Below are 24,108 nucleotides of genomic sequence, written 5' to 3'. Positions count from 1 at the left end.
TGCCTGTGTTTCCGAGTCTTTCAATAAAACTGAACGTGGAGAGGCCTGGTGTCTGGATGGGGGAGCAGTCAGGTGGGGCCGGGCCGGGCAGGAGCAGAGTCGGCAGGCGTCCCCCACGTCCCCTCTGCCAGCCTGTGGGCGCACAGCCCTGCCACCCCCGGGAGCTTCCGAGTGGGCCACCCGGGGTCTGTGTCAGGGTGGCGGGCCGCTGAGGGGACCGGGGGCACCAGACAGCCACTCCCGGCCCAGGCTGGGATTCTGCCACTGGGCAGGAAGAGTTGAGCCTGGCCCGCGGGGCTTGGGTGGCTTCTAGGGCCCCTGCAGGCCCGCGGGGCTTGGGTGGCTTCTGGGGCCCCTGCAGGCCCGCGGGGCTTGGGTGGCTTCTGGGGCCCCTGCAGGCCCGCGGGGCTTGGGTGGCTTCTGGGGCCCCTGCAGGCTTCTGCTTGCCTGGAAAAGCAGAGTGGCTTTCTGTGGGTGATGCCCCTGCCTTGCTTGTGGGAAGCCTTCACGTCAGTAGTCATTCAAGTCCTGTTGGCCAAGAGTGCCTGGAATCGGCCTCCCAGACCAGCACACTCACTACCCGGCCTGTGTGTCTGGCCTCGGGTGCCTGTCCTCTGGAACACGGGGTGCAGGATGCCTGGAACCCACCCGCAGGAGGGGCGTCAGGAGGCTGCCTATCTCCAAAGGGGGGGGCGGGGGGGGCCTGTCTCCAGTAGCCAGACAGAGGGAGGCCCAGCAGAGGGCCACACATGACCCAAGGCCTGTCAGGGTGTTTCCTGGAGGCGACCCCGCTGCCCTCCTGGCCGGGCCTCCCCCACAGAGCCTTTGACCATCACGTCACTGGAGCTGGAGGGAAGCTTAGCCCGGAGCTACTTCCCTCTTCTATGTGAACGGACGGAGTGAACTAGCGGAAGACTGGTAACACCGCCTGCAGGGTGGGGAGGGGAGGCCAGCCCGTGCTGCAGTGCTGAAGCCTTCACGCACTCCCCAGCAAGCTGGGTCAGAGACACTCCGCCAGGTGGGCGTTAGGTGAAGCGCCCGTTCTCACGCTCAGTGCACCCCCGAGACCCGTGCCCAAGGCCGGGCACTGAGCCAGGCCCTCCGTGGAAACAGTGCGTCGGGCCTGAGGGCCGGAGGAGGCAGTGCCGTCACGACCCGCAGGCCGCCTGGTAAGTCTGACCACAGGGATGGACACGGCACACCCCTGCCCCTGGGCCTGGAGCCACGTCCGAGTCCAGGCTGGTCAGGGCAGCTGGACACTCACCTGTGAAGCAGAGACAATCCCACTGTCCACAGGGAACTGGGACTCTGTTGAGACCTCAGCCCCACGGCTTTTGGCAGCTGGAGTCATTTCTCTGTCCCCGACACTCACGAGGTGGCACACGTCGGCCCTGGGGAAACTCGGGTCTCCTTTCCCCAGGGGAGCCGTTCCACAGCCGGCCCTTCATTGGCAAGGACAGATTGGTGACACCGTGGAGTGTGCAGTGGCAGTGCTCTGCCCCGCCCGCGGCCTCACCCTGCCCCATCCCTCCCCGCAAGCCCAGAGCAGAGCGAGGGCTGTTCCAGGGACCGTAACAGACGCGCCTTTTCAGGCTCTGCGTCCACAGCCACCGGTCCTCCTGGGAAGCCTGGAGCCAGACCTCCAGTCACAGGACTCAGCCTGGAAGGGGTAGGGGAGGGTGTGTGGTTCAGAAAAGGGATTCTGGGTAAGGAAGGGGAGAGGAGGTCCGTGAGGAGCCCCTGCACCAGGCAGGGCAGAGATAACAGGGCGGCAAAGCAGGGGGGGCACTGGCAGGGCGGCAGGGAGGGGCTGTGTGCAAGCGCCCTGCAGATTGAGAACCACGGCCCGTGTCCCACTCCCGAAACCTGAAAACCTGTCAGGTTACGAGGCAAAGAGGGGTTGAGGTTGCTAACCTGCCGACCCTGAGTTAGGGAGACCCTCCTGGTGCCCTGGGTGGGCCCAGAGTGCCCACAGGGCCTTGCAAGGACATCAGGGAGGCCGGAGCGCCGAGAGCCGCGCAGGGGAGGTGCCCAGGGCCTGCTCTGAAGCTGAAGGGACCAAAGGCTGACGCTCCTCTGACCCGGGTCGGGTCCTGAATGACCCCCGGGACCCCTCCGGGCCTTGGGCCGTTTCGGGAGGGCTAGTGGGTCTGTTTGAACAGGGACGGAAGGAGGGCCAGCGGGGCAAAGGGGGAGGGGCCTCCTGATGGGGAGCGTCCGGAACTGCTGAGGAAGAGGCTCCAGGCGGACCGGGAGGCCCCCACGGAGGAGGTGAGTGCCGGCACCGCGCTGCGGCGGAGGGGCCACCGAGGGGGCGGCTCAGCAAGCACCGGGCAGGACGCCCGCCCCGCGAGGAGGGGGTGCGCACGGCTGCGGCAGGGGCTGAACACAGGCCAAGGAAATGGCGTGCGTGCGGGTCCCCTGGAGGGGAGCATCCGGGGGGCGCGGAGGGCGGGCAGGGGTGTGCGGACGGCAACGGGCTCTGCCACCTGCCCCCCCCGCGCTCGCCCGGGGCCCAACCTGAGGGGGGGCCAGGTTCCTTCCCAGGGACCCCACCCCCTGGATGAAACCTCTGCCTCGGGCTAGGCTGGGAAACAGTCCTCCCTGCTCTGTTGTTCCTGGAATGACTCTCCCGTTCCAGGACCCTCAGGGCCTCAACTTTTTGGTACCAAACTGCCCTTTTCTCTAAATAAGCAGCTCTTCCCCTGACGGTTCCAAGAAAGAAACACGACGGCCCCATAAGAGAAGACGTGCAGCCGCCTTCGTAATCAGCGGAACGGGGTTCACGCGACACCGGGACCGGCAGACGGGACGCTGCTCTGCCCGCCAAGCCGCTGGGACGCAGGCGATGCCCCGGAAGGGGACCCGGCGCACCTGCGCCCCAGGAGGTGCCACGTGGACGCGGGGCCCTCGCACGGCACGTCGGCACACGGAGCCCACGCACAGGGACGTTCACGCACGGGCCCACGCACGGCACGTCGGCGCACGGCACGTCGGCGCACGGGTTCCGCCCTCTGACCCGGGAGACGGGGGAGTGCTGCGCTCCACGCCGGTGGATGAAGGAGCAGGTGAGGATGCGGGGGCGGCGCGCGTGTTCTTGTGAGAAGGGGACGTGGAGGAGTGAGCGTGTGTGACGGGGACGGGCACCGGAATGTGCTTCGTGTGTGCGCGGGAGCGGAACCTGGGCGGTGGGCGGGGCGTCTCTGGAGGTCCCTCAGCGCTGCCTCACTGAAACGTAGCTTCCCACGTCTAAGTCGGATGACCTGTTTGGAGTGAGTCAGAAGCTGAGCAGCCGCCGCCTGTGGCGCGGCTGACAGGGACCCGGGGGCGCCGCGGGGCAGCAGCCTCTGAGCTGGGGGCGGGGCGGGGCGGGGCTGGAAGAGGGAGGGAGAACCCGGAGCCTCCCGCGGCCGCGGTCCCCACCCCAGGCCTGGCCGGGCCTTCGAGGGCCGGCTGGGGCGCGTCCCGGGACGTCGGTGCTCCCGGGCTTCGCGTCGGAAGCTGCGGTCCTGACTCTCGTTTCCGACGCGGCGGCCTCCCACCCTCCGGGCTGTATCGCGGCGGCCCTCGGAGGGTCCAGGGCGCTCTCCCTTCTCGGCCCCCGTGGCCTGAGCGCTGACTTACAGCGGGGAGAGGGGCAGGCTCTGCAGCACCGCCGAGTTATTAGCACCGTGGCACGTCCACGCGCGCCGCTGACTCAGCGCTTTAATGCGCCTCTTAACTATGCATCAGAGCCCTGATAAACGTGAGTCATCCTGGGAATGACTTCGCAGCTGTTCGCCTGCCGCATCGCTGAGGCATGTTTTTTCGGTGAACTCATCAAAGGACCTAGATTTTAATCAAAGGCTTCGGAATCATCTGTGGGGCCAAGTCAGATCCCTGTGAATCCGAAGGGAGGTCTCTGGTGGCACACCACAGGGCTCTGCCAGTAGAGCACGCTGTAATTTAGGTAAAGGCGGCAGGGCGTGAATATCACATCTGTCAATTACCCAGAGCCTGGTGGGGCAGGTGGATATGACAGACAGCGGAACCAAGGTCACAGTTTCCTCAAGGGAAGAGATTCGTGCACGACCCGAGTAATCGTAGAACCTTATATACAGAAACCTGCGGTTTATTGTGTTTGACCGACCAGCGCGACCAGGGTTCCTCGAAAGGAGGATGTGACATAAGTAAATGCGAAACTGCCGAGGTGCGCGCGCGGAGGGTCCTGTGAGGCGCTCGCTTGTCGCAGCTGTGGCGCTTGGGGGAGGATTCGTGGTGACACAGCTGCCCCCAGGGATCGGGACTCAGGGGACTCCCAGGACAAAGGGGCAGGACTGGCAAGGCAGGCGAGCTTCTCCTCAATTATAGACTAGGTCACTTTCCAGGCCTTGGAATTATTGTCTATTAGTACAAACGGTCAAGTTGCATTGGCCAAGTAAAATTGTAAAAAAAGTGCTTTCGATTTTATATTTTTAAAACGCTAGAACTCTTTGTTCAAATGAAATCTTCTGTGGAAGAGTAGCTCGTAAAGCCGATGAAAGCAGGGCTCTCTTTCTTGAAACGGGGCGGGGACCGGGAAACCCATCTGCGTGGGCGCCCCCCCACAGTCCACGGCCCTTTGTGCGTCTCCCAGGCAAGTGGGAGCTTCTGTGCTCTGTTCCTGTAGCAGCTGACAAGCCGCCGGGGGTCGGGGGCCTGCTGTTCTAATGGCCTCCTGGAGGGTCTCGTCAGGATGGTTAGACTTGGAAACGTGATCCAGAACTGAGATTGCAAAGTTAGGTTTAACAGCTGGGCAACCCCACTCAGCCCTGTCCGTCATACTCAGCAGAGGCCGTGCTCCCGGGACGCCTCAGCATTTGGTTTTGGGCCCAGTGTCTTAGCGCTGCTCATTTCTCCTCTTTCTCGGTGCCAGGCATGAGGCCACTGTCAGGGGCTTCCCTGTGCAGCCACTTCACAGCCTCGAGGCGGTGGAGACAGGCGTGGCCACCGTCCCTGGGTGGAGGGGAGTTCGCGCCTGCGTCCCACTGGGTCGGCTGCCTTTCTCTCCCTGGATGGGGGGCACTGACAGCTGCCACTTCCCCCGTCCTCCCGCAAAATGCATTTCCCAAACTTCCCTGCAGCCAGCCCAGGCCACGAGTGGGGACCCCCTTTCTTCCCGGCTTTCCCAAAGCTGGGGCGTGGATGTGCCAAAGCCATCTCCGGCCACGAAGACAGGACAACAGAGAAGGAGGAGGGGGGGCTCTGACCAGCCAAGCCGTGGTGGATGGCCTGCCCACGGGAGAGAGAAGTAAACGTTTGTCTGTTTAAGCCACCGTCACTGGGAGACTCTTCCTCTTACACCTGTGTTTCTTTTTACCATCTCCACTGGGTTGCCTTCTAACCTGCCGTTCTAGAATGGCCGTCTCTCTGTGGATCACGGATGGAGCACATTGCTGAGTGACCAAAACTGACTTCTGCTATGGACATAATGGAAAAACAGCATTGGATTTACCCTTCCGCCTGACACAACTAGAAAACCAGACAAGACACAGGACATTGGAACACAGGCGCCACAGAACAGTGATTGTCAGGAAGAAGGGGCCCTTTAGTGAGTGTGGGCTGCCATCACAGCCTGGGGGCTTAAACAGCATGTTTCATTTCCCACAGCCCTGGAGGCTGGAAGTCTGAGATCTAGGTGTCAGCAGGGCTGGCTCCTCCCGAGGCCTCTCTCCTTGGGTCCTCACGTGGCTCCCGCTGTGCATCTGTGTCCTGATCTCCTCCTCTTATAAGGACAGCAGTCCTGTTGGATTCGAGCCCACGCATGTGAACTCATTTGCCTTACCTACCTCTTTAAAGGCCCGACACAGAACACGACCGCATGTTTCAGCTGCATCACACAAAATTTTTTGTCTGTTTTTGTGTTCATTAAGTTAAAAATATTTTGTAAATTTGCCTTTTTTTGGAGAGCCTGTAGGGTTTTTTTAAAAGAAGTGTGTTATTTAATTTCTGAGTATTTAGGAATTTCCCAGGTATCTTTCCATTGTTGATTGCTAGTTTAATTCCATTGTGGTCAGAGAACATACTTTATACAATTGCAGCCCTCTTGAATTTCTTGAGGCTGGTTTTATGGTCCAGAATATGTTCTGTGTTGGTGAATGTTCTGCGTACACTTGAAAAGAACGTGTGTCCTGCTGCTGTGGGTGGCTGTGATCTCTGTGTGTCAATTAGATCAAATTGATTGATAGTGTTGCTTAAGCCTTCTATATCTTTATAGATCTTCTTTGGACTTGTTCTGTCAGTTACAGAGAGAACATAGTTGAAGTTTCCGTTTACAACGGTGGATTTGTCCTTTTAACGTCTGTGGTATCTGCAAGTCTCTTTAGTTCCACCGGTTTTTTGCGTCATGTATTTTGACTCGGTTATTAGGTGCAAACACATGTAAGATGGATAGGTTCTCGTGGTGAATTGGCCCCTTTATCGTTTAGAAATGGCCCCTTTTCTCCCTGGTGCAGTTCCTTGTTCTGAATTGACTTTGTCTTGGTTACGCTGCCACTTTAGCTTTTGTCTCATTCCTATTCTCATATGTTTTTTCTATCCTTTTAGTCTGTCTTCATCTTTAAAGTAGTGTTTCAGATAGCTGTATCTTCCTTGTAAAATCCAACCTGCCAGTCTCTGCCTGTTAATATGGAGTGTTTTGACCATTCACATAATGTGATTGGGTTTCAGTCTACAATTTTGCTCTTTTTTGTCATTTCATCCTTTCATTATTTCTTTTTTCCCCCTCTTTTCCTGACTCCTTTGGATTAATTTAGTACTTTTTATGTTTCCATTTTATTTCCTTTTTTGACTCGAGGCATACTTTGTTTTAAAATTTTGTGATTGATCTAGAGTTTGAAGTATGTGTATTTAGTTGTCATTGATAGTTATCACAATGTTAAAGATACACATTATGCCTCTTCACATATTTTGTGAGCACTTATCATTCGAATACACTGATTCTACCCTCCTCAGCCTTTGTGCCACTGTTTTCATACATTTTACTTCTATGTTTGCGCCGAAAATCTTGGCTCTGTGTGCACCAATGCTGAACAAAAATACAGAGACAGAGTTTTGGAGGAAGGGAAAGAATAGCTTTATTCTTTGCCAGGCAGAGAGGGAACACAGCTGGCCAGGGCCTCAAGAACTGTGCTCCCTTTCCAGAGGGTAGTGAGGAGTTTCATAGTAATGGTTCAAAGAGGGTGTGATCAGCTCGTGGACACTCTTCTGATTGGTTGGCGGTGAGGTAATTGGGAGTCGGCATCATCAACCTTCGGGTTCCAACTGGTCTGGGGTCTCCGTGCTTGTGAGCAGCAGACAGTTAACTTCTACCACCTGGAGGGGGTTTCAGTATCTGCAAAACAGCTCAAAGATATTGTTGTGTGCATCCCTCGAGGGGGAACCAGGACCTGCCCCAAGGCTGCGCTATTGCTTCCTGACTGCTCCTCCCTGGTCTCTGCATCCTCTGGCTTCCCTGATTAGCAACTGTTTGAACCTGCTCGTTGGAACTAAGGGAAGGTCCTGGAGGCTGAATGAAGCCCATTTCCTGTAATCAAGAAATGGATGGGGGACACAGACAGGCTTTTGTGCCCAGGAGCCCACAGGGCCCTGCTCCTTATCATCTGTTACAGAGGCCCACAATTTATTTTGATTTTGCTTTAAACAGTTGATTATCTTAAAGCAATTTAAAAGAAATTTTTTTATTGGAGTATAGTTGATTTACAGTGTTGTGTTAGTTTCAAGTGTACAGTAAAGTGATTCAGTTACACATACAATTATATCTATTTTTTTCAGATTCTTTCTCCTTATATTACAAAATATTGAGTATAGTTCCCTGTGCTATACAGTAGGTCCTTTTAGGTTATCTGTTTTATATATAGTAGTATAATATTAAAGCAATTTTAAAAAATAAATTTATTTATTTATTATTGGCTGCATTGGGTCTTCGTTGCTGCGTGCTGGCTTTCTCTAATTGTGGCGAGTGGGGGCTACTCTTCGTTGCGGTGCACGTGCTTCTCATTGCAGTGGCTTCTCTTGTTGTGGAGCTCAGGCTCTAGGCTCTCAGGCTCAGTAGTTGTGGCACGCGGGCTTAGTTGCTCTGCGACAGGCGGGATCTTCCAGGACCAGGGCTCGAACCCGTGTCCCCTGCATTGGCAGGTGGATTCTTAACTACTGTGCCACCAGGGAAATCCCAAGGCAATTTTTAAACTGGAGAAAAACAGTCTTTTATGTTATGTGTTTACTCTTTCCAGTTACTTTGTGTAGATTTGAATTTCCTTTAGGTTTCATTTTTCTTCTGCCTGAAGCACTTCCTTTAACATTTTATGTAATCGAAGTGTGCTAGCAGTGGAGTTTTTCAGCTGTTGTTTGTCTTAATGTCTTTATTTTGCCCATATTTTTGAAAGATATTTTCACTGGCATGGAATTCTAGGTTGACTTTTTTTCATTCAGCATTCGAGAAGATATTGTCTCTTGGTTTGCATTGTTCTTGATAAGATGTGTTTGTTCATTGTTAACCTAGTTTCTCTTGTAATCGGGAAGAGCCTTTGTATCCTGTTACCAGTTAATCACTAAAGGGATGCTGCCTATAAGCTTAAATTCTCCATAACGGCCCATCTCTGGGACCCCTGCCTCCCAGGTAATGAGCATTCAGCTAAAATACCTGTGTTTAGCTCCCAGGAAACCTCCTGAGCAGGCCCACCTGTGAATGACAGCAGGAGGGAGAAATTAACACCTCCCCTCCGGAGGCTGCCGGGAACCAGGAAGTGCTTGGCTTTAGTCCCGCCCCTTTTAGTATAAAAGCCTGAATTCTGACTCAGCAAGAGGGTTCTTTGGGCCACGGGCCCGCCGCCTTGCTCTGCTGGCTTTCCGAATAAAGCCGCTATTCTTTGCCCCAGCAGCTCGCCTCTCAGTTTATTGGCCTGTCGTGTGGAGAGCAGGACGAGCTTGGACTGGGTAACACCGTCATTCAGACTCTCTGGAGTCTGCAAGATGTTTCCTTCTATAAGCATCTCGTTTTAAAGCTAGTATTTTTCCCACGTGGAGTAGCACCTTAAACCCTGAGATTAACGACTTGGCAGGGAAATGGGGAATAAAGAGGGTAAATAAGGAATCCGGCGGCCCCGGCGAGCACTCCAGGCACTGCTGCGGAGGCTGGCCGCTTTCTCCTTACGTCGTCTCGCCCGGGCCTGCCAAGCGGCTTCCTGATGCCGGAGGTCAGCGCCCCAGTAGCTGCAGATGCGCTTTCTGGGCACCAGCCTGTGCTGACCTGCCAGGCGCTCATAGCCAAGTGTTGTGGACAAACGGCTTCCCTCTTGCTTGGAAAGACTCGGACGCCAGGGCTCCCCCAGCCGGGCTGGCCTCACCGGGAGGCAGGGCAGCCTCCGACTCCGGCCGCTCTCCTCTGGGCCTCACCCTCCTCCCGGTCCGCTTGGGCAGCAGCACCGCCTACCTGCTCCCCAGAGTTCACACGGGAGCCCGAGGGGTGTCGGAGGGCTCCCAGGAGCCTCAGAAGCCGCCGGAGTGGGCGACCCCAGGAGGAGCAGCTGGACATGGCCCTGCCCTTGACCGTCACGGAGCAGGTGTTTCTGTTTCCTTCAGGCCGTCTGGGTGCAGTTCTGCCTGAGCAGGGCCAGTGCCCTAGTACTGGGTTTCGTCCCACAGCCCCCTCGGGTCCCACACTGAGTAGCCTTTGTCAGCAGTAAAGGGACACTCATCCTCCAGCAGCTGCATTTTCACTTTGTTTCTCCAGAACTTCGGGGGAGGAAGCTGACCCTCGGGGCAGCCGTCATGAACGTGGAGAAAGGGCACCGAGGACGGTGCCGACCAAGTGAGCCAGGGCAAGGCTTTGAGGGACCAGGCGCTCGGCCTCCCCCCGGGCTCCCGGGTCACCACTCCTGACCTGGAACCACCACCGTTGGGACCTGAGGCCGCCGTGTCAGGGCCGGTGCCCTGGGGTGGTTTACTTGTGTGGTTGTCTCCTCCCGGGGGCCTGGGCAGGAGAACTGGAGGTTTGGGGCCACGCGGCTTTGACCTCATGGGTGACCACGGCTTGCGGTGGCTCTGTCCACACAAGCGATGGTTTCCACAGAGGCAGGAATTTAAGCAAAGGCTGCTTGGGCCTCCCTCACTGAGGCACAGGCCACGTGCAGGCACCTGAGAGTGGGTGGGCCTTGTGGAGGACCTTGACCTTGACCCCAAAGCACAGTTAGACAGGCCTGGGGGCAGCAGAGCCTGAGCACAAGCCAGTTAACAAAAGGGCAGTGGTTGAGGCCGGAGGGGGCGGGCGGGACAGAGCCCAGGACACACCTTCCGGAGCTGAGATTCTTTGCTTTTTGCTCAGTGAGACACTCGACACTCGAGCCTGCCCGGTAGCCAACCCCCTTGCATCATCGGTGGGCAGTTGTGCCACGACTCTGTGGACTCCTGATCCCAGTGCTCTGGCCACAGCTGCATGTGGACTCGCTGCATATACAGCCGTGTCACCTGTGAGGACTGAGGCCCAGCCTGTCTTTATTTTTTGCCTCCTGAGGGGGCTGCCGGCTCCGGTGACATGTCTAATGGAAGGGGACGATTGTGCCAGCGTTCCTTGCCCCCAACCTTAAAGGTGCTTTCAGTGTTTCATCGTAAGTGTGATGCCTGCGCTGGTTACTGTTTGCAGATACCCTTTATCAAGTTAAGGACGTTTCCTTCTATTTGATATTCTAAGAGTCTTTTGTTTTTTTACATCTCAAAGATGCTAAATTTTAACAGTATTTTATGATTCTACAGGGATGACCATATGATTTTTCTTTTAATATCCATGCTGTGAGTTACACTGGTTAATTTTCTAATGTTAAAACGTCTTTGCCTTCCTGGATATGAGGAGCTACCTTTTAAAAGATATGTCCCTGGATTCAGTTTGTTAGTAATTTGTTTAGAATTTTTGCATGTTTGTTTATGTATGAGATCAGACTATAATTGTCCTTTCTCAGAATGTCTTTATTAGGCTTTGAAATGAAAGCCATGTTGGCCTTGTAAAATGAATTTGGGATGTTTCTTTTATCCATTTTTAGGGAATGTATTTGTTTCCTATTGCTGCTGTAACAAATTACCACTAATGTAGTGGCTTTAAACAGTACAAATTTGTCTTATGATGTTGGTAGTCAGAACCGGACTAAAATCTAAGTGTCAGGCACAGCTGTGCGCCTCTGGAGCCTCCAGGGGAGAATCCCTGTCTGCCGTTTCCAGCCCCTGGAAGCGCCCACGTTCCAAGGCTTAGGGACTCTTCCGCATCACAACCAGCAGTGCTGCCCCTCCGACCCTGCTTCGCCGGCCACACGTCCCTCCAGCGGGCCCCCCGAGACCACCCAGGACCACCTCCCGGTCTCAGGCCCTCTGCAGCCTGCTGCCAGGTGAGGAAGCACACTCGCCTGGCCCGAGGGCGTGGGCATCTCTGGGGTGGCGGCAGTGTCCCACCTACCACGGGAGAGCTGGTCAAATGCCTTTCCTCTTGAGACACCTGAGAGGATTCGTGGCCCAAACTGTAGAGGGATTTTAATTATAAATTGTCTTTTATTAAGAAATTTTGTATTTCTTATATCAGTAAATTAACTGTCTAAATTATTTTCTGTTGATACTTCTGTATTTTCTAATTTATCAAATACACTTTAATGGCCCAGGATCTGTAGTGACACTCTTTTTTCATTCCCCGCTCTTGCCTTTTAACTTTCAGCCTTTAAGAAAAAAGACCGGCTTACTGAGGCTTAATGTACAGAGAGGAAGAGGTTGCTGACGTGGCCACTTGCACGTGCTTTACGAACGTCGGTGGCCACGCAGCCCCCTCACGCCGTGGGTCTGGGGACCTGCGCCAGCCGCCAGATGCCCTCCTGCCTCGGAGGCCAGGCCGCCCCCCAGCAGGGCCGTCTTCTTCCCTAACGCTGCCTTTTGCCGAAAACGTAGCTACACGTCAGCTTTTGGCTCAGTGTACACGATGTACCTTTTCCTATCAGGACAGAAAGCTTTGGCTCACTCTTGTAAAGTGACACAGCTGGTTTTTAAAAACTTCTATCTAGAAAAATTAGAGCATGTGATTACTGATTTATTTGGGTCTAAATCTACCATATTACTAAATGCTTTTTAGCTGTCACACCTGTTTTATTTCCTTTACGTCCTTGCTTCCTTTTGGATTATCATTTATGAGACCAGTTTTCCTTCTGCTGGCTTGAAAGGTACATGTGTTCCCACGCGTACGTGGTCCTTCCTGAGTCTCACGTTACCCGGCTGACGGGACTTTTATCCTCTTCCCAGTTAATGCAAGAACCTCCTCACTGCATGCGTCCCACTCTCCCAACTTAACATGTCCCTGCAGTCTTGAATTTTTGTTCCCTCTGTATTTCTAGCTCGACAGGACATTTTCATGGTTTTACACAACGTATTCCTTTGTGTGTCAGTATTTTTGAAATGTGACCTAGTTATCCTCCTGCACATGCAGTAGGAGGACTCCTGGCCTGGACTTGAGTCCAAGTCCGCCTGCCCCTGGCCTGGCTTCTCCCCTGCAACACACCTCTCCCTCTGCTCCGTGAGCATCTGGCCTGTGAGTCAGACTTCCGCCTGCTCGCTGGGCTAGGCTTATGAACCCCTTGTCTGTTCCCTGCCTCGTCTTCCCGGTCCTCTCTGTTCACTGATCCTCTCCCCCCCCCGGGAGCACAGGCTTCGTCGGGAGCCTGCTGTCCCAAGTATCTGGGTGGCCCTCCTCCCCTCCTGCTTCTGAAGCTGCTTCAGTCCTTCAAGGCCCAGTCACACCCACCCCCTTGCGTCCCTGCGCTCCACGGCCAGGGGCAGGAGCCCTTCTCAGGCCGCTCCACAGGGGCCTCATCAGTTTGTGCTCCCATTTCCCGGCCAAACGGGAAAACGGGGCCTAAAATGCGTTCATCTTCAAAATGGAGATAGTACTCATCCTGGTAGCGCTTGAAGCTGAAGTCATCGTCTGTACGAAAGAACTTACAAATCCAGAGTCGTCGGTACAAAGATTAATGGTTGGCGGTGAAAGGCAATTCTTATTTTACATGCTTTATGGAAAAAAAATACAACATGTCTAGCTTTATTTTGTTCCCGGGAAATTTGACTTAAGCGCCAGTGGCTAATACCTCACTCTGTGACCTTGGAGAATTAATAAGCTTCATTAGGAGAAGCTGAGCGTTATCCAGGCGGATCTCACTGTATTTGCATATCCTGTGCTGATCGGCGCCATTTTTCCAACAGCATTTGCTCACTTCGTGTCTGTGTCACGTCTTGGTAATTCTCACAGTACTTCAAACTGCCTCATCATTATATTCGTTACGGTGATCTGTGATCGGTGATCTTAATGTTACTACCACGGCTTGCTGCTCGCTGAAGGCTTGGGATGGTTAGCCTTTTTTTAGCAATTATTAACTAAGGTATGTGCACTGTTCTTTAGACATAAGCTGTCGCACACCTGACAGACTAAAGCACAGTGTAAACATAACCTTTATATGCACGGGGAAGCCAACATTCACGTGACTGACTTTATTTCGATACTCGCTTCATTGGGTGGTCTGGACCCGAGCCCGCACAATCTCCGAGGTCCGCCTGGACTGTAATTGTTTAAAAACATTTTTGTTCTTTGCAGTGCAACTCTTCTAAAATACAATCTTATGTGGAATCCCAGATACACGAAGTGAATTCAGGATTCACACTGTGGGCGTGCACGTGTGGCAAGTCTTCCTCACAGCAGAGTCACTAGCAGCCCAAGGTGACGGCCCTTCTGTTCAGCTCCGGGTCTGAGGTAGGTTTCCGTGACCTTTTCAACTAGGAATTGAATAACTGTTTTAACATGCCAGCAACCACTCTGGCATTTAAAAGTAACTTTATGAAAGTTCAGGATAGCTGTTTATACACAGCTTGATGTAACAGGCTACGAACAACCACCACTCGCAGCACATCACGGAGCTTGCCGCGAAGCTCCTGGGCTAAGGCTCAGCGCTGCAGCACTGACCGGGCTTGGGAAGCCAGGCTACCTGCCCTCAGGGGCTCACCGACTCTCCCGCTCCCACCTTCCAGAGGCTGGGCATTACTGATCCTGAGAAGAAAGTGCAGAGCTTTTTCTGTGATGCTTGTAACTTACTTTACTAAACTGCAGAAATGCAAAAATGGAATTTAAAGTGTTGGTCCAGATAAGCTGTGCTACAAAATGAAAGGTTTTATTTGCAACTTAATGCAAATTCATGAAAAAAATACACTGCTCAGAATCTGACATGGGCTAAGTAAAACATTCTGTTATCTGAAAAATACTGCTAATATACCTCTGTCTTAAAATAATTCAAACATATAATTAAATTCTCAAACATATTATTCTCAAACATATAATTAAATAGTTCTGGTAAGATGTTTAAGATCATGGTTTGCAAAAAGAAGAGTTACAGTCATTTAAATGCAGTTTAGTGAAGATGTAGATACATTTTATTTGTCAGGTGTAAATATCAGTTTCATTTAGAATATTCAAGTACAAAAAATGAAAACTTATGACTGTTAAGAAAAAGTTAGAAGCCATTAAATCATTCTGCAAATACTGAGGCACTGAATTCAAATATCCTTTACAGTACGAATTATCTAAATTTTTATCTTTAATATTCAGATGTTCATAGTAACTTTTTTAAGAAATATTTTTAATAAGATGATTCAACTTTATTATTTATTTTCCCTGGAAGACAGTTTGCAACAAGTATGTAATACAGACTCATGCAAACAGTGTGAAGACACCCAGTTCCAAAGGTACTTATCACCAGAAGAGGGCTTATTTACCTGAGTGTTTCTGCTTTCAACATATTACACCCAGTTCCAAAGGTACTTATCACCAGAAGAGGGCTTATTTACCTGAGTGTTTCTGCTTTAAACATGTTGTTTCATCACAACAACCCATGGACCACAACACTGAAGCACATATTATGTAATTTGATGCAAAAGCTTACGATCATGTTACCAATTGGATAATTGTATGAAAAATTTTAAAGTTCTATAGAACTATTGAGCTTAGAGTTTCAGGTACATAATACGTTTTAAAACATATTCCCAAAAGTTTACACAAAAGGTTCATCTTGGAATATGTATGCAATCAGAGCCGCAATATAAACGAGTCCTGTACTTTCAAAGGCACCGACACTCTTGTCACAGCAAAGTGACAGCAAGCACTGGGCAGCAGGAGAAATGATCTCGGTTCATCACAAACCAACAACTTAAACTTCTAACAGTGCGTGAGTAACGTCATCCAGTCTGGCTTATGTACTGACCTCATACTTCAACTGTGGCCTTTTGCCAGATATAGAGTAAGTGATACAGCGTAAGTGATACAGCAAATAAAAACAGCAAGAAAATCAAAGCATATTTCTCACAGTTTAATAACTTTGCTTGTGATGATCTTCTGTGATGAGGAACCTTTGTTTTACATAAAACTGGAGCTGGAAAGAGAAAAAAACCCTTTTGATTGGTACAACAGAAAACCATATAGGAATAAAAATCACTGGTTTTACAAAGCTTTTACAGAAAGAGCAGATGTACATCGAGGATATGATAGGATATCTAGCCATGGGACTCTGGAAAAGAAAAGAAAAAACAAACACCAAAATTTCTTGAGGGGAAATTTTTCTGAGCTCTCAAACTATGGGCTTGGCCCTGATTTTGCAAACAACAGCCCATACCTTACTTCCACAAGGTGATTGTAAATGGTTTTTCGCGTATGGAATAAAGTCAGGGGAGTCCAAATCTAGTAACACGGGACTAAGTTGAGATGATGAGGTGAAAGACCCCTCAGCTTTAATTCGAGGCACACCGAAAACAAGTTATAAATTCTGTTTATACACTTCGGTCCTATGGATCCGAGGGTTCCACATCTGAGGATTCACCTGACTGAGGATCGAAAATACAATATTTGGGAAAAAATAACAGAAAGTTCCAAAAAACAAAACTTGAATTTGCCACTTGCTGGCAACTATATACCTAGCATTTCCATTCTATTTACGTTGTATTAGGTGTTGTAAGTAATCTGTAGATGATTTAAAGTGTACAGGAAAATGTGCATAGGTTCTTTGCGAAAATTGTGCCATTGGATATGAGGGACTTGAGCATCTGTGGATTTTGGTGTCCTCGGGGCATCCTGGAACCAGTCCCCCCGACAAAGATGACGAGGGTGGTTAACCTTTTGAATTTCAGTGTATTCATTTTTTCTAGGCTCTGGGGGTGGATACATCAACGGACAAAACAGAGATCCACTCCCTGGAAGAGCTTATGTGAAAAGATCATACATGAGAATTCCTTCTTCCCCAAAACCATAAAATCCAGAGGCCAATTAAATGCACCCAAAACCGTGTGGATTTACTTCTCCATAGTTCAAAAATGGAAAGCTATCATCATGGGCGATGTTATGTTCTCCTACCTTTTTGAAGGTGGTGACTTACAATATTCTGAAAATACCAGTCTGAAATATGATGTGGTCATAAACCTGAGGGCTGCCCTTTGGGGCACGGGAGAACCTGAGCTCCCCACGTGGAGGGGGCTGGGTGCTCAACAGAGCGAGCAAACAAGCAAAGTGATGAGGACATTTAAGCGGGAGAAATAAATGAAAAAAAGGAAGAAAAAAACCCTTATTTTCTAAGACTTTGGTTACGTTGTCTTTAACACATACCCCAGACCTACAAGCCTTGGGACCATCCCCCACCTGCTACCAAGGCCGCCCCGATGCACGGGGGCCCTCTCTACCTTCCTCTGCATCTTTACGTCCACCACTCATTTCACAAGCTCTGACATCAAAGCACAGGAGTTCCAATCGATAGCCTGGTTCCCTTATTAAAATAAGAATTCTCATAAAATCATTATCAGAATTTGTTTTAAAAAAGTAAACCTAAGAATTACTTTTTTTAATCAACTATTATGTCTATGATTCCCCCCAATATACAGCCTCTGTCAGGCATGAAATGTGACATAACTAACGGGGAGAGGGGTGGTCAGCAGTTACTAGACGTGCCCTGGAGCAGCCAGTGTCCCAAGGTCGCTGACCCTTACGTGTTGTAGATTTCTATTTCGTTCGTTCATTCACTTCAGACTTTCACTCAAGGATGCACAGAGCACGGAAGACGTGCCAGGTGCCCTTCTAGCTGCTGGGGAATCAGCACAGCAAGAGGGACAAGCTCTCTGCTCTCAAGGAACTGATGCTTTAGCTGCAGGAGCAGATGGGAGTAAGGAGACAGGGTGAAGCGCCCTGAAGGTCGGGGCAGTGAGACAGGCGCGGGGTGGGGGGCGCTTACTTCTTGCGGTCCTTGTCCTTCCGCACGTTACCACCCGGGGTCATAAAGGGCTGGCTTTGGTATATCTCGGAGGTAGCTTTCTTCTTAGAGAAGGCGATTATTTCTTCTTCCAGAAGTCTTCTCTTCTCCTCAAGCCTCAGCTTCTCCTCTTGGTGTACTCTCTTCAGGTGCTCAAACTTGGCCTGGAGCTGTGAAGTGAAGTACGGTTCCCGCTGAGGGACGTGCTGGGGCAGCCCATGCCCCGGCACCTCCCCACTGCAGCCCTGCTCACGCGGCCTGCACAGTGACATGTGGAATTGCTCTAACTTTAACTCTGAATGAGCTGCCCTGCAAAAAACGCATGAACAAAACATAAAAACAGCCTCATGCACAAACCTCGGTTTTTTAAACGTTTGACCTCTTAGAGTTTTTCTTTTGCTCTACATTTTCCCCACAAAGCCTCTTCAAATAAAGTTTCAAAAATCCATTCTTAATAAAAGTGAGGGACAAATTACAAAAGCAAGTTATCAAAAAGAGGGAAAAAAGCCCTTATTTTCCAAATAAATTTACTACGTGGTAGTGAAATAGCTGTTGACTATACTGGTGAACCTGTTTGGAAAGCAAGTGTCAATTTAAATCAAGAACCTTAAAATCTGTTATGTTTTTCCCACGGTCATTCACCTTCTTGAAATCTAAACTAAATCAAAAAGTCCTGAATTTAGATTAAAGTTTTATACATAAAAATACAGTTGACCCTTGAACCTTGCAGGGTTGAAGACGCCAAACCCCGCTGGTTGAAGATTCGCGTGTGTCACAGCTCCGTAAGCACAGATGCACCGGTGCAGTCCTGTGGAATCGGTGAGTGAGAAACATCCACGTATAAATGGGCCCGTGCAGCTCAAACCCAGGTGGTTCAAGGGTCAGCTGCACTGGCTGGGTTTACACCATAATTGGGAAAATATACCTGTGTCTCTAAGAGAGAGAACATTTTAAAATTCACTTATGCTAAATACACTCGGTGCAGTCATTAAAATGAGTTTTGCCAAAGTTTATAACAGTACAACATGAGAATTCCCTGGTTTGATTGTTGTTTATCTGAAAAAAGATCTAGAGACTTCAGCAGGTTCCTTACGAATCAGCTGTGGTGCCAGGAACACAAGCACAACATCTAGAATCTACATCAAAAAATAGCTTTGTTTTTGGCTCTCTGGTCTGGTTAGATAAATTTTCAATTAGTATTTTCAGTTCTGGGCAGCAACCTAACATTTATACAAAAAGTAGGACTTGGTTTCCAGAAAAGATGGCTTATGATCACTGAGGAAATTCATCAGAGGCTGAGGGCAGAGAGAGCAGAGAGCTACGCTGCTTCCTAATAAAAATCAGATGTTCCAGATACGGAGCGGGCTGGCGAGTGAACCGGCAACCCTGATGGCAGAGTTTACAGGATAGGGTTGAAACAGATGAAGTAAGGCCCGAAGATTCTCTTATTCCTGAGGATGTCATTTCCAGAGGGATCAGTTCCTTAGTATTTGCTTATGTAAGTGGTTCCTTATAAAGGAAGGAAGCATGTTCTTTATAAAAAGAAACATAAATCGGTGGTATGAATACACAGACTGGCAGCTCTCTGAGCATGCGTGCACCCCGTGGATTTGGGAGAGGAGCGGGGCAGCTGGCGGGTGACGCCTGGAAAGAGAGGCCACAGGGCAGATTTACGTTATGTGAACAGAGATACATCTCTGACAGACACTTAAACGGAGGGTGCACACTTTATATCCTTAAATATCCTGAAAGGTTATGGAGTACTTCATATATCATTTATGAGGTTGACTAAAAATTCCAGGAAAACTATGAAGAGAAAAACGTCTTAGAAAGGGGTCAGGGGGCATGTGACTTATTCACATTCTGTGGAGTTCATGGCTTTCGTCAGTGACAGTCTCCTCCACCTGCAGGAAGCGCTCGCTCACAGCTCCAATATTCACTACAAGGCCTTCAACTCAGACACATTTTCAAGTTCTTCCGTGCTGTTAAACTACTCACGGATGCTCTGAAGCCTCTATGGCCAATGTGGTACGCTGCTGTCTCTTGTAAACCTGCTTCTAAGGACACTATACATGCTGTTGCTCAGTGATCCTTTTTAAAGTATCCATTTTAAAAAGTGAATACCAGAGACAACATTCCTCTCTTGCCAAACTAGTCAGTGTCTTTGACCTCTGTACTTGGCTGGAGACCCCGGAAGTGTCACTGACAAGCACCCAGCGCTGCGGCTCAGCTGCACTGAGTGCAAACCTCGCTGCTCATCCTGGACTCCCCACGTCCAGGTTCTAGTGCAGCTGTACTTGTTTACTGAAAATTATCTAGAGTACTTTTAGAAACAGGAGAGGCATAAATACTAAGTGAACAACTAACCAAGAAACAGACTTGCATATAAAATTCAGAAGTAGTAACATTTTAATGTTGGTCATGCACTTCACCTGAGGGATAAATATAAAGTGCACTTTTTCTTGTGGTGGGGAAGGGCTGTGCATCCAGGATGATGTTAACAAAGATGCCATTCAAACAGTATCCTGACATGATATCTGTCCTGTGCATCTGCCTACTCTAGTTACCTGACGCTCACTGCATTTTCAGCTAACTCTGTACTATACATGAAAATCCGCCAAATTCATACAAAAGGTGAATTGCCAAGGATATTTTAATAACAAGGCCATCTAATACAGACTTGAGTAACGTTTTGGGTTACCTGCCAGTACCTTATTGATGTAACTAGCTTTGAATGTCCCACTTTGCCCAGTAGAGACCTGGTTTACACCTACCTATTGTCCAGTGTAACTACTAAAAAGCCTCCTTTCCCTCTAAAACTGCACTTACACTGACGGTAGATTATATGGCCCTCCTTGGTCCTTCAACTGATGGCTCTTTTTTAAATTTTTTTTAAAATTTTTGGCTGTGTTGGGTCTTTGTGGCCTTGTGCAGGCTTCCTCTAGTTGCGGTGAGTGGGGGCTACTCTTCATTGCGGTGCACAGGCTTCTCATTGTGGTGGCTTTTCTTGTTGCGGAGCACGGGCTCTAGGCCTGCGGGCTTCAGTAGTTGTGGCTTGTGGGCTCTAGAGCACGGGCTCAGTAATTGTGGCTCGCGGGTTCTAGAGTGCAGGCTCAGTAGTTGTGACACATGGGCTTAATTGCTCCGTGGCATGTGGGATCTTCCTGGACCAGGGCTCGAACCTGTGTCCTCTGCATTGGCAGGTGGATTCTTAACCACTGCGCCACCAGGGAAGTCCTAACTGATGGCTCTTGAGTTATGCGAGTGAAGATGACCCCCAGATACCCTGCACCAGACCTGACTCTAACGTACCAGCCTTGCAGGATGAAACTGGTCATGAGGGAACTTACTAATATTATTGTAATATTAATGAAACAGGCCAGTAATCTGCTTCTAAACCTATATAATTAAAAGTTTAGAACTCTTGTGACAACTTGGTTTAAACTAACTTCATTAGTTTTAATATAATATTCTTAACACGAAACCGCTTGAATCACAAAAATAAACATCTATGAAGCACCTACTGACAAATAATACTTCTCTTTTTCTTTCAACCATTTGGTCACTCTGAATTTTCAATTTCCTTTTAAACAATATGCATTTAAGCAAAATATTCTTATGTGGGGTTTGAAAAATTAAAATTCAACTATAAACCACTTCTACATCTTCTCTCCTCACTGGAGAAACTGAGAACCATGATGTATGAGAGAGGAACTCTTACAAGAGAAGCATCTACTAATCAAAAGAAAAATCAGCACCCTATTTCCTACTCATCACAACTCCTTCCTCAATATTTGTATTTAAAAATAACTCCAGGGACTTCCCTGGTGGTCCAGTGGTTAAAAATCTGCCTTCCAATGCAGGGAACGCGGGTTCTATCCCTGGTCGGGGAACTAAGAACCCACATGGCGTGGGGCAACTAAGCCTGCATGCCACAACTACTGAGCTCGTGTGCCACAACTAGAGAGGAGCCCATGCATGCACCACAACGAAAGATTCTGCGTGCCACAGCTAAGACCTGACACAGCCAACAAATAAATAAATAAATAAATATTTTTAAATAAATAAAAATAACTCCAAACTAGGAACTGTTTTCAAATAAGAGATTGAACAAAACAGAACACCCAAATGCAATATGAGACCTAAGATTGAATTCTGGTTCAAAAACAAAAAACCACCGAACAGAAAGCAACAATAAAAGACAATCTTGGGACGAGTGGGGAAATTTGATTGTGCACTGGGGATTAGGAGAGTCTGTGGCATGCTATTCCTGTTCTTAGGTGTAGTACTGGTACTGTGGTTATGGAGGAAAATGCACCTGAGCTTCAGAGATGCATGAAAGTGCCTGTGATAAAGTGTTGTGATGTCTACTACCAGCTTTCAGACGACCAGGGAAACACACACACTAAAGACAGCAAAATGTCTATCCTAAATCTAGGTGTGGGGAGGGACACAGGTACCCCGTACTTTCACTTTCCCATTGTTTGAACTTTTTCAAAATAAAGATCAAAATTCAAATTATAAACAAGATAGATTATTTTACAAAACCACTTACTACAGAGTTTATTGAAATAGCAAGTACTATAAGGGTACTTAAAATAATAAATTTGTAGCATTAAATTGCTTTACAAATAACTCTTCAGGAACTCTTACATCGCAAGTTCATTTGTATTAACATTTCTGTCTTCTCTTAGAGATTCCTTTTTGCAGCTCATCCTTTTTGACCCTCATCTTAAATGTGGCCATTTATTTAAAAGCAGCCATTACAGTAAAGTCTACAGAAAATACCTTAACTCAAGTAAAACTAAAACTGATCCTTGGAGAACCAGAAGCAAACCAAACTCACTGCGGATGGTTTTGCGCCCAGGCTGCCCAGACCACCCACCTCCAGGAAGCCTGACTTCAAACTCAAAGGCTAGTTAACAGCTCTCAGAGTCACCTACTTCAAACAACAATCCCAAGGACTCAAAACTCTCAGAAAAGGCTTCATCAAGCCACAGCTAAAACACTTCTGGCTCCTGGTTAAGGTATTTAAAATGCTTCTTAGTAACCTAGTTCTTTACAAGTCCTCGATAAACCACTTCTAATGGAAGATACCTTGTTCAAAAAGGCAAAAATTTTTGTTTCCAGCCTATGCTTTTTTTTGGAAGTCTGCATCCAAAGAGTATGTGTTAAAATACAACAGCTGCTTTTTAAGGAACAACTAGTTTTCAAAACCATCTCGGAATTCTTGAGATAATTATCCCCAGGTTAACAGGACACCCCAAATAAGTGCACATCCCAACAAACCAGCGCACTTGCCTCTCTCTCAGCTTCTTTCAATACGGCTTCTTTCTCCTTCACACGCTGCACAAACAACTGCTTCATTTCTTCCTCCTTCCTCTGACGTTCACCATAAAATTCGTGTCTTTTGGCTTCGTAGGTCTCCTGAAGACTGAAAAATTATTTATGGTACTCTCATATTAGCGAGATTACATCACAAACTTGCGAACACTCGGTCCGCGTTAGGCCCCGTGACCATCACAGCACACGTGGCTCCAGGGAGCGCGGATCTGTCTGCGGGTCCCTGCTTTGCCGGTGCTCCCAGAGGTGCTCATCTCACCCCAGATGGATTCCTCCTTCCACCTCTGTTGGTTCCTCCCCTCCCCTCATTGCCACGTCCGATCACCAGGCTCTGCGGGCTCAGCCTAAGACCCCGACATCACTTCAGTCCCGTCTTGTTTTGATTTCTGCAGACACCGTGTTCAGCCCAACTTGATCTTTGTGCTTTTCTGCCTTCGCTACTGGAATAATCTCCCAGCTGAGCTCTAGGCTTTTAGTTCCTCTTTCTTTCCTTTCGTCCTTCCTGCCACTCCTAAGATTTTCCCACCAAAAACAGACATCTCCTTATCTTTTTCCTCTGCATTAGTTATATTATCTACAGGATAGCAGCACTTAAGAAACGTCACAATCTGGCCCAACAGACCCAATCCCCCTAAGGTTTCAGCTGTACCAACCTAACCTTTGTTCCTAAGACGTGCCACACGTTTCATGCTCCAGCCACTGCCCATTTCCCAGCCCTCCCTCTACTCACTAGTCCTGTCCCTCGCTTCTCCAGTCTCCCCAGCTGGAATCCACTGTTCCTCCCAAGCACTTCCATGGCTCTTTGTTTATACCTCTTCCTGGCACTTACACCCCACCTGCCTCTCTCTCCTAACAGCATCTCCATAACCCAGCTATCCAGTAGAGCCCTCCAGATGTTTCGGTTTCTTCACAGATGTTCACCTAATGATAGAAACTGCAGGGAAGTAGAGCCAGTTTAACCAAGCAGCGCAGGGACTGTCCTGGAACTCCACGGCCAGTGCCTGCCTGTCTTACTCATGGCATTTCAGAAGAACCACAGACCTTATATCCGGCAATGCAGGGCCCTTCCATTTCAGCTCACTTGGAGAATATCCCCAAGGTTTAACAGGGAACACAGATTCACTTTCCAGCTGTGTCACAGTTAGAAATTTCTATTACTTATAAAAATATAGCTAGATAGATTTAAAATGTGATGAAATTCAGGAATTTTACTAATCTTATAACTGGAGAAATCTTTCATGGCTAGAACTGTATAAATTTAAGGAAAAACAAAGGAAGAAATGTTACACCATAGCACTTGCAGCTGAGCATGAGTGTGGTACTCAGAGCATGTGCTCCAAGGAGGAACAATCCTACACATTGTCTTTAAGAGCAAAGTTCACAAATGTACGGAATGCCCTAGGTAACCACGTAAATGCCTCCAATCTCGAGGCACTTTACTTTCTATAAGGTT

At 49.2% G+C, this 24,108-nt stretch overlaps 1 protein-coding gene and 1 long non-coding RNA gene across 4 annotated transcripts in view; one reads left to right on the top strand and one right to left on the bottom strand.

Moving 5' to 3' along the window:
- The first annotated feature begins 2,432 nt into the window (after positions 1–2,432).
- Positions 2,433–22,602, top strand: LOC307195939. Its single transcript, XR_013830996.1, has 3 exons — positions 2,433–3,068; positions 13,628–13,783; positions 18,043–22,602. It is a non-coding gene; the product is annotated as an uncharacterized lncRNA (long non-coding RNA).
- Positions 14,436–24,108, bottom strand: part of SEPTIN10 (septin 10) — a 53,366-nt gene continuing 43,693 nt past the window's right edge. For 2 of the 3 annotated variants that reach the window (XM_079940575.1, XM_079940576.1), the window contains 3 exons: positions 22,614–22,746; positions 17,295–17,482; positions 14,436–15,452 (listed from right to left, as the gene is read on the bottom strand). In XM_079940575.1, the coding sequence (XP_079796701.1) occupies positions 15,437–15,452; positions 17,295–17,482; positions 22,614–22,746 (337 nt within the window). In that variant the 3' untranslated portion in view covers positions 14,436–15,436. The other variant, XM_079940577.1, reaches the window with a different exon arrangement.

This window comes from Stenella coeruleoalba, assembly GCF_951394435.1.
Source record: "Stenella coeruleoalba genome assembly, chromosome: 13".
NCBI lineage: Eukaryota > Metazoa > Chordata > Mammalia > Artiodactyla > Delphinidae > Stenella > Stenella coeruleoalba.
Note: the sequence above shows the minus strand (reverse complement) of the source record. Positions and strands in the feature narration are given on the sequence as shown.